At 42.2% G+C, this 11,098-nt stretch overlaps 1 protein-coding gene across 1 annotated transcript in view; it reads left to right on the top strand.

Annotated features, from left to right (window-relative positions):
- LGI2 (leucine-rich repeat LGI family, member 2) overlaps window positions 1-11,098 on the top strand; it is a 63,350-nt gene that overhangs the window by 10,201 nt on the left and 42,051 nt on the right. The window contains exons 5-6 of the mRNA XM_006866315.1: window positions 8,773-8,844; window positions 10,004-10,173. Coding sequence (XP_006866377.1) covers window positions 8,773-8,844; window positions 10,004-10,173 — 242 coding nt within the window. The remainder of the gene's footprint in view (window positions 1-8,772; window positions 8,845-10,003; window positions 10,174-11,098) is intronic.

Below are 11,098 nucleotides of genomic sequence, written 5' to 3'. Positions count from 1 at the left end.
AAACCCTAGACAGGGTTGCTATGAGTCAGAACTGACTCGATGGCACTTAATACAAACAACAACAGTACCATTTGGAAGGAGTCCTGCTAGCACTGTGGGTTAAGTACTGGCCTGCTAACTTGAAGGCTAGCCGTTCAAACCTGCCAGCAGCCCCACAGGAGAAAGATAAAGCTGTCTGCTGCTCCTGTAAAGATTTACAGGGTTGGAAACCCTAGGGGGGCAGTTCCACTCTGTGCTCTAGGGGCACTAAGAGTGGGAACCACTTGATGACAGTGGTTACACCCGTCAGGGTGTGTCAAACTTAGGGGACCCCTTCTCCCCAGCTCTTCGGCATCATTTCTCTGAATGCTTTCCAGACACCAAGTTCTCGGGGGGGGGCCATGTGCACATGCGCCTCCTCCCACCGTGGACCTACATCCTTTCCTGTCCCGCGATGCTGTTTCTTCTGCTGTTGCCCTTTGGGGATTTTCTCTTTCCTCTGGAGTCCAAATGAGGTTTTGTCTCCTTCATACAATCATTTCTAACCCCTCCTCTACCCCTCATGGTCTGCTTCACACAGCACACGTCACTGCAGACGTTGGCAACATCAGTGCTATGGTTCAGTGGATGTTCCTGTTATCTCCCTGTGGAGAGCTCCCTGAGGGGAGGGCCCGTGCAGACAGGGCTAAACCAGTACATGGCTTTCTGATTCACCGATGGATCCCTGGGCTGGTCGTTGAGCTAGATTTTCCATACATGCTTTGCTTCTGGAGATTATTAAAGTTGACTTCTCCAGGCTGGACCTGTATTTACTAATTAAACAGTTAATTAGTAAAGCATTTAATATATTGTTTAAAGAATGAACTGACCTACCCCCACTCAGATACTTTTTTTAAAACTTCTATGGCAAGAGTCCACCACTCGTCTGTCAGTTTGTTGTACTGTGGTGGCTTTGTGTTGCTGTGATTCTGGAAGCTATGCCTTGTGTATTTTAAATAGCAGCAGGGTTGCCCATGGTGGACAGGTTTCAGCTGAGCTTCCAGATGAAGACAGACTTAGAAGAAGGAGAGACAGAGTACTTCTGAATATTTAGTCACTGGAAACCTTATGAATGGCAGTGGAACACTGTCAGCACCAGAATATTGAATGTTGACACATGATGAAGAGCACCAGAATACTGTCAGATACCGTGCTGGAAGGTGAGCCCCTCAGGTTGGAAGGCACTCAAAATATGACTGGGGAAGAGCTGCCTCCTCAAAGTAGAGTTGACCATGATGACGTGAATGGACTCAAGTCTTTGGGACCTTCATTTTCTGATGGGGCATGACTCAAAATGAAGAGAAACAACTGTACACATTTATTAATAACTGGAACATGTAATGTACAAAGTATGAATCTAGGAAAATTAGAAATTGTCAAAAATAAAATGGAATGCATAAACATTGATATCCTAGGCATTAGTGAGCTGAAATGGCCTGGTATTGGCCATTTGACAATCACATGGTTTACTAAGCCAAGAATGACAAATAGAAAAGGAATGGCATTACATTCATCATCAAAAAGAATATACCAAGCTCTGTCCTGAATTAAACACTGTGATAGGATAATGTCCATACGCCTACACGGAAGACTAGGTAATGTCACTATTATTCAAATTTACGCACCAACCACTAAAGCCAGTGATGATGAAACTGAAGAATTCTAACAACTTCTTCAGTCTGAAATTTATCAAACATGTAATCAAGAAGTGTTGATAATTACTGACAATTGGAATGCAAACACTGGAAACAAAGAGGAAGGCTCAGTATTTGGAAAATACGGCCTTGGTGATAGAACCTATGCTTGAGATCGCATGATAGAATTTTACAAGACCAATGAGTTCTTCATTGCAAATACAATTCTTTTGAACAATATAAAAGATGACTATGCACATGGACCTCACCAGATGGAATATACAGAACTCAAATTGACTACATCTGCAGAAAGAGACAGTAGAAAAGCTCCATATCATCAGGCAAAACAAGGCTAGGGACAGACTGTAGAACAGACCATCAATGGCTCATATACAAGTCCAGGCTGAAGCTGAAAAAAGTTAAAACAAGTCCACAAGAGCCAATATATGACATTGAACATATCCCACCTGAATTTAGAGATCATCTGAAGAATAAATTCTATTCATTAGACACTAAAGACAGAAGACCAGAAGAGTTGTGGGATGACACCAAGAACATCATACAGGAAGAAAGCAAAAGTTCATTCAGAAGGCAATAAAGAAGGAAAAGACCAAAATGAATGTCAGAAGAGAGTCAGAAGCTTGCTCTCTTAGCATAGAGATGCTAAAGCAAATGAAAGAAATGAGGAGGTAAAAAAGCTGAATAGAAATTTTCAAAAAGTTATATCATGAAGACAAAGTCAGATATTATAATGAAATGTGTAAAGATCTGGTGTTAGAAAACCAAAAAGGAAAACATGCTCAGCATTTCTCAAGCTGAAAGAACTGAAGAAGAAATTCAAGCCCATCTTGCAATATTGAAGAATTTTATGGGTAAAATATTGAATGTTTCAAAAAACATCAGAAGATGGAAAGAGTATACTGAGTCACAGTACCAAAAAAGAAATGCTCAAATGCTCAATGTTCAACCATTTCAAGAGGTAGCAAAAAATCAAGAGCCAATGATACTGAAGGAAGACGTTCAAGCTGCAATGAAGGAACTGGCAAAGAACAAGGCACCAGGAATTGATAGAATACAAACTGAAATCTTTCAACAAACTGATGCATCACTGGAGGCACTCACTCATCTATGCCAATAGAATTTGGAAGACAGCTACCTGGCCAGCAGACTGGAAAAGATCCGTATTTGTCCCCATTCCAATGAGAGGTGACCCAATGGAATGCAGAATTTATTGAACAATATCATTAATACCACATGGAAGTAAAATTTTGCTAATGAATATAAAAACAGCTGCAACATACATTGACAGAGAACTTCCAGAGGTTCAAGCTGGATTCAGAAGAGGACATGGAATGAGGAATATCATTGCTGATGTCAGATGGACCTTGATTGAGAACAGAGAATACCAGAAAGATGTTTATCTGTATTTTATTGATGACGCAAATGCTTTTGCTTGTGTGGCTCATCACATTGCAGAGAATGAGTATTCTCACTTAATTGTGCTCATGAGGAACCTTTACATAGACCAAGAGGCAGTTGTTTGAACAGAACAAGAGAACACTGAATGGTGTAGAATTAGGAAAGGTGTGTGCCAGGCTTTTATTCTTTCACCATACTTATTCAATCTGTATGCTGAGCAAATAATCAGAGAAGCTGGGTTCTATGAAGAAATATGTGGCATCAGTATTGGAGGAAGACTCATTAACAACCTGCGATATGCAGATGATACAATCTTGCATAGTGAAAGCGAAGAGGACTTAAAATACTTACTGATGAAGATCAGAGACCACAGCCTTCACTGCTGAACAAATAAACAACATCAAGGTAAATGGATAAAAGGTTTACGTTATCAAAGACTTTATTTTGCTCAGGTCAACCATCAACATTCATGGAAGCAGCAGTCAAGAAATCAAACAACATATTGCATTAGGCAAATCAGTTACACAAGACCTCTTTAAATTGTTGATGAGCAAAGATGTCAGCTTGAGGACTAAGGTATGCCTGACCCAAGCCATGGTCTTTCCAATAACCTCATATTCATGCAAAAGTTGGACAGTGAATAAGTAAAAGTGCAGAAAAATTGATGCATTAGAATTACAATGTTGGAGGAGAGTATTGAAAGTACCATGAACTGCCAAAAGAGCAAACTAATTTATGTTGGAAGAAGTTCAGCCAGAATGGTCCTTGGAAGTCCGGCGACTTCATCTTTCATACTTTGGACATGTTGTTAAGAGGGACCAGTCACTGGAGAAGTGGAGGGATGGAGAAAAAGAGGAAGACCTCTGAGAAGATTGATTGGCGCAGTGGCAATGGGCTCAGGCGTTGCAACGATTGTGAGTTTGGCACAGAACTGGGCAGTGTTTCATTCTGTTGTACATAGGGTCTCTATGAGTTGGTATGGGCTCAATGGCACCTAACAACAATAACAACTACCACAAGGAGTTGGAATTGATTCTATGGCACTTAACAACAACAACCACCAAGGAAAGACAAAGGCACAAAGTGGCACAATGGGTTAAGAATTGGGCTGCTAGCTAAAAGGTTGGTTGTTCGAACCCACCAGCCACTACATAGAAGAAAGATGAGGTAGTCTGCTACTGTAAAGATTTACTGTCTTGGAAACCCTGTGGGCACAGTTCTATACTATGTCCTATAGAATTCTTATGAGTCGGAACTGACTTGATGGCAGTCTCTTTGGTTTGGAGTTTAAGAAAGAGAAGAAGGCATTGGCTTTGTGGTAGAATTCTCGCCTACTACATGGGAGACCCGGTTTGATTTCCTGCCAATGTACCGCGTACACAGCCTCCACCTATGTGGCAGTGGAGGTTTCTGTGTTGCTATGATGCTGAACAAGTTTCAGGGGAGTTTCCAGATGAGGACATACTAGGAAGAAAGGGCTAGCAATTTACTTCTGAAAATCAGCCAGTAAACCCCAGTGGGTCACTATGGTGCCAGAGTGACCAGGCAGCATTGTGTCCTGTTGTGTATGAGGTCACTGTGATTTGGGCTCTGATTCAACAGCAGCTAACTGAGGCCATCAGCTTGCTCACCACTATCTGGAATTTGCTTGTTTTAAATTAATTATCTGATTTGATCTTTTATAAACATTTACAGTACCCACAGATTCACTTGCATAGGTCAGGTTTCAAAGCATTGAAGGAACAGGGCCAATGTGTAACTAAAATCTAGGACATTTGTTTTCTAGCAATCTGCTAAACCTCAAGGGACAGGGAACTGTTAAATTGTTTTAAAAATGAAGGAAGTGCAATGAATTTATAGACAAAATGAAGTGGAAAGCTGAGTGTAAATGAGATGAGTAATCCATCTGAATAATGCCAATTTCTGGAAACTAAATTGAATGCTAGGAATAGTTGCTGAACACCTTTGTGTGTGTGTGATCTCTTATCATCTTGCATATTCTTTCCACTTCAGGTCAATAAATTAAAGTAAGCTAATATTTTTAGCTAAGGAATTAGCTAAACATGTTTTTGCACTGTACTTTGTAGAACAAGTAACTTCAATCAGAAGAGAAATAAAAAGCAGTTTTATTCTTGTTTAATTTCACAAAGTACCTTTCAGAGGATGTTCCCATTTTCCAGAACCTTTAGAAACTAAATATAAAAATAAATCGTTTAGGAAAGAAAGGCAAAAAATAATGTGTGGAATTGCATTTTAATCTATTCTGGTTGACTGGATGGCATAGGACAACAAGGACAATGACAATGATAGGGGCTTTCAGAAGCCCAGGCTCAGTGAAGGGAGTCATGGTTGAGTGGTAGAAGTCTTACCTTCCATGTAGGAGACCTGGGTTCGATTCCCTACCTGTGTACCATCTACTTTCACCACTTGTCCATCTGTGAAAGTGTGTGTGTGACTATGATGGCGAATAGGTTTTGGCTGAGCTTCCAGACTAAAATGCATCAGGAAGAAAGGCCTGGCAAAGTACTTCCACAAATCAGCCCCTGAAAACCATACCATAGGAATCACAGACTTGTGATCCTTAGCTGATCATGGGGATAGTGCAAGACCAGGCAGTGCTTTTTCCTCTATTGTGCATGAAGCTGACATGATTCGGGGACTGGCACGATGGCACCTACCAACAATCTGGAAGGAAGAACATTTGGAGTAACAGTAAGCTCAAAGCTTCCCACTCTGCACAGCCAGGCAGCTCTAAGGAGGGCCCCCATCTCCTTATTGCATCTCTCTGCATGGGTCATGATGAAGACCCAGTAGAACAATGTAAAGAGCAGGATGGTAAACTGCCTCGCCTGCATATTTGCTGTTCACTCTTTTGTGGGTAAAACAAGAAAGAGTAGACATCCGTTTGCTGGCTGACTCTCACTCAAGCACAGTATCTATGGGACATCACTGACTCCATGGACCAGCAGCTTTCCACAGCGACAGCCCTGCATGACTGCCACTCACCTTCCGCAGGGTGGTGATGGGCACTGTCAGATCCTGAGTTGTCAGAGAAAGATTGGCTTATGTCTATTCTAGTCTTCATCCTAGGGCTGGATGACGAGGACATTGGAGAAAGCTCTACAACACAGCAAAAATGCAAAATGGTTTCTGGTCAGCTGCCTGTCATTAATGGGAAAATGAAATCGACCACGAGAAATCATTCCCCAAGCAGCCTGGTTATTCCAGATTTTATTATATTATCATTAAGGGTTAGAGCTGAGTGTCTTTATGCAAAAGAGTAATTTGCTGATTTTGTTTTTTGAGTGTCTTAAGTGGTAGAACTCACTTAGGTGGACTATTAGAGAACTTGGAACAGGATGCTCCATCTTTGAGCACTCTCTTGTTGGCACTTCAGTCTTTGTACAAAGATCTCCTCAGTCCCTTCTATGTGCCTGGCACTATTCTGAGAGCTGAAGAGAAAGCAGTGGGGGAAATAGACAAAAGGTCCTCATGTTGCTTACGTGTTGTTGTTGTTACTAAGTGCAGTGGAGTCAGTTCTGACTCACAGCAACCCTGTATGGTGTTTCCAAGGAGCGGCTGGTGAGTGAACTGCTGACCTCACAGTTCAAACTGACCTTGCTGTCTAGTGCTTACCTTACAGCGCCACACCAGGACTCTGAGAGAAGGCAAAGCAACACCAGTAACAGTTCCTGTTTTGTTGATTCCGCCTCATGTCCATCCCATAGGTGTCAGAGGAGAACTGCATTCCATAGGGCTTTCTTGACTGTTACCTTTTGGAAACAGATCCCCAAACCTCTCTTCTGAGATGCCTTTGGATGGGCTCAGACCATCAACCCTTTGGTTAGTAGTCAAGCAGTGAACCCCCCGGGCTCTCATGAGGGTGCACAGATAGTACACAGGTGTGGTTGTAGTTGTGTGCTGCTGAGTTGGTTCCAACTTACAGCAACCCTGGAGAAAGTTTGAAACATTAACCTTGAGGTTAGTAGTCCAGTGCTTATTCTACAGCACCACACAAGGGCTCAATAACAAATAAATCCTTACAATATATAGTTAGTGGAAAGGCGGAGGTGTGGTCGGGACCCACAGAGAAGGACAGGCAGATGGCAGGGAAGGCTTTGGGGAGGAGGTGACAGTTAAGGACAGATCTGAAGGAGGTGGTAAGTTCATTGTCTGTCTTAGTCTCCAAGTGGTGCTGTAACAAATAATGCAGTGGGTGACTTCAAAGACCAGACTTGTATTTTCTCACAGTTCAGGAAGTTACACATTTCAGGCCTGGGTCTAGGGGAAGGCTCTCTCTGTGGGCTCTGGGGGAGATCTTTGTCTCTCTCAGCTTTGGTAGCCCTCGTATTTCTCTTTTGCTTGATAATCTTCATGTGACACCTGCCTTCCCAGTTTGTGCTTCTTCTGTGTCTAATTTCTTTTTAGAATGACTCAGAAAAGTGGTTATATTTATGACCCACTCTACACTGGCATAAGGAGCTCTGGTAGCATAGTGGTTACAAATCAGGCTGCAAACCGTAAGGTCAGCAGTTCGAAACTACCAGCTGTTCTGTGGGAGAAAGATGAGGCTTTCTGCTCCCACAAAGATTTACAGGGCCGCTATGGGTTGGAACCGACTCCACGGCACATAACCACCACCTACACTGACATGGCTTCATTCACATGACAACAGAGTTGCTGTCCCCAAACAGGATATGTTCATAGATACAGGGCATAGGGTCCCAACTCATATCTTGAGAGGACCCAATTCCATCCATATTGGAGTCTTCACCTGTCTGAGGACTAGCAAGGAGGCAGTATGGCAGGATCTGGGTCGCCAGAGCTGTGGTCCCACAGGGGAGGGAAAGCAGAGTACAATGGGCAGCCTAGTAAGTCACCAAAGGACTTTTTAGCTGATCTTCACATTAACCTGGGAAGTCATCTGAGGTTTAACCAATGTATGTTGTTGTTAAGTGCCATTGAGTTGGGTCCAACTTGTAGCGACCTGGTATAGAATTTCCAAGGAACAGCAGATGAGCTTGAACCACCAATCTTGTGGTTCAAACTGACTTTGCAGTCCAGCACCTTAGCCAACAGTGTCATACCAGGACTCCAATGTATAGAAAGAATTTAGTAAATCTTGTTAAAACAACAAAAAGCAAGTGACAGACTCAGCATCTTGTGTGCGGTCATTGATGTCTTATCTTTATCTCCATATCGATAGCTAAACTAAACCCACATCTTTACCTCAGTCTTGATGGCCAAAGCTGGCAATTGAACCACATTGTGATAAAGAGGCTTGTTGTTGTTAGGTGCCATCTAGTCAGTTCCGATTCATGGTGACCCTATACACAACCGAACAACACACTGTCCGGTCCTGTGCTGGCCTCACAGTTGTGATGTTTGAGCTCATTGCTGTTACCACGAGATGCAGTCCATCTCATTAGAGGTCTTCTTTTCCTTGACTTTCCATTGTCCCGAGCAGTTCTAGGAACTGGTCCCTCCTGATAATATGTCTGAAATATGATAGAAGTCTTGCTATCCTGGCTTCTAAGGAGCATTCGGGTTGTACTTTTTCCAACACAGATTTGTTTGTTCTTCTGGTGGTCCACAAAGAGGCTTAGTGCTCTGTTTGAAATCATTAGCTTTATTTAAGGAACATGGGAGTGACAAGGCATGACGATAATAACTACCTTCAAATGTGACTTTCTTGTTCTAGTTCTTTGGCCAATAACCACATCAAAGCCCTCCCAAGGGATGTCTTCAGTGATTTAGACTCTCTGATTGAACTGTAAGTAATGAAAATTATTAAGTTTCTGCGTACTGTCATTGTGTTCCAGTTGACCATGGTTTTAAACGTTCCTCCTTCCACCCCACCCCCACTTACTACAACTAAAATTCTTACCAGAGTAGTGCATGCTGGAAGTCAGCCTAAACTGAGTGTTGTGTTGGGTGTTGCTATTTAATAATATACTTAGTACCATTAGGTTAATGGTAAATGAGGCTGGCTGCTTCCCTAAGATAGTGGGTCTGTCTGCTTTGTTTTGTAGCATTTGTCACTTCCTTGGTGGACATAGTTTAACAAGATCTTATGGTTTCAGTTGTGTTTGTGAAAGCTATCTTCCTGTGTTGTTGTTGTTGTTATGTGCATTCGAGTCAGTACTGATCATAGCAATGTTATGCACAGCAGATTGAAACACTGCCCGCTCCTGTGCCAACCTCACAATCGTTGCTATGGTTGAGCCCATTGCTTCTGCCACTGTGTCAATATCCTGGTGCTATCTGAGAGTGCCCCGCTGCTATTCATAAGGTTTCCATAAGTGGCTAAACATTTAGAAGTTGTTTGCCTCTTCTCCTTCCTAGTCTGCCTTTGTCTGGAAGCTCATCTGAAACCTGTCCACCATGGGTGACCCTGCTGGTATTTAAAATACCGGTGGCATAGCTTCCAGAATCACAGCCACATGCAAGCCACCACAGCACAGCAGACTGTGCTATTCCTGTAGCATTCTGACTGTGTTTAGGAGAACCTGTGTCAGTGTACCTTACTGTCCCCCCTGCCCTGCTTTCAGCCTGACATGGTACCACTCTTAAGGGAGTTTGGAGAGATGGAAGCTCTCAGTATTGACAGCTGTCTGTTTGCCATCCTGTTAAACCCTTGGGTACCAATGCAACGACAGGAGCATGAATGATAGCCCATAACAAGTACAAGAAATAGGATGCCTTGAATACAAACATTTTTTAAAGGGATTTTGGTTTTCTTTGGATACTAAATACAATGGGACTTCAAAAAGCACGTGGGAAAACATTCCATAATCTTTTAACTATTTTTTCCACAAAGTTTTCCAAGTCCCCTTGTATACTAAGATGTGAACCCTTTTGGAGTTTTGCATGACTGACAAACGATCTTCAACGGGTCTGTTTCTTTGCATGTGTTGTGTTCTGTTTTATAGAGATTTAAGGGGCAATAAATTTGAGTGTGACTGCAAAGCCAAGTGGTTGTATCTATGGTTGAAGATGACAAACTCTACTGTTTCTGATGTCCTGTGTATTGGTCCGCCGGAGTATCAGGAAAAGAGACTCAATGATGTGACCAGCTTTGACTATGAATGTACAACAACAGGTATTTAGAACCTAGGCCATCAAAGGCCACTATTTAGAAGAATCGTTTTGTTTTTTCATTTATGCTGTCAATGGGGCATGGAGAAAAGTAGACATAAAAGTTTTCTTTTAAAATTATTTGCGCAAAAGGTAAGTAGTCCAAAAGAAATGAATAGAGGCAGTAAGAAACTGGCACCAGCCATTGGGAAGGTTGTTTTTGATACCTGCTCTGACTTTGATTTTGATGTTTTACAAAATTCAAATTTCTGTACTGATTATTTTGCCCCAAGGACAAAGCACAAACTCCTAAGTTTGGCAACAAGAACATTCCCATACCAGTCTTTAGTGGTGGTGGTGATGTGCTGTGGGGTCGGTTCTGACTCAGTGACCCTGAGCAGGGTTCCTTCAGTACAGAGGCCTTGTTCTTATTCTGTTTTCATTATTATTTTGACTCAGAAAGCTGAAGTGTATTGACCATTTGACTCGAATCCATAATCACTTTTTTAGGTCCACGTAAACTGGGATAACTAGGTACCATAACCAGTGTGTGCAGACAATATCAATGACTAACAAACGGTCAAAAGGAACACAACTTACACTGAGGTGACCAAGAAAATTCAATTTTGCTTTCTTGAACCAGCTTCAAAGTTTCAGATTATACCTGTTTCAGGTTATAAGATAAAATCAAAATATGAACTCCCTCAAAGAGCACAACTTCATAGAGCAGGTGAGAAGTTGCAAGGGCATTTTCAAGAGCTTCTGAAACCAAGTTTTAAAGGAGCTCTGGTAGTATAGTGGATTACAAACTGGGCTGCGAACCGCAAGGTTAGCAGTTTGAATCTACCAGCTGCTCCTTGGGAGAAAGATGAGACTTTCTGCTCCCTTAAAGATGTCTGTCCTCGAAAACCCTATACAGGGTTGCTGTGAGTCAGAACTGACTTGATGGC

The sequence above is a fragment of the Chrysochloris asiatica genome, unplaced genomic scaffold (genome assembly GCF_000296735.1).
Source record: "Chrysochloris asiatica unplaced genomic scaffold, ChrAsi1.0 scaffold00089, whole genome shotgun sequence".
NCBI classification, from domain to species: Eukaryota; Metazoa; Chordata; class Mammalia; order Afrosoricida; family Chrysochloridae; genus Chrysochloris; species Chrysochloris asiatica.
The sequence above is the reverse complement of the archived record's forward strand: the minus strand, read 5'-3'. Positions and strand labels throughout refer to the sequence as shown.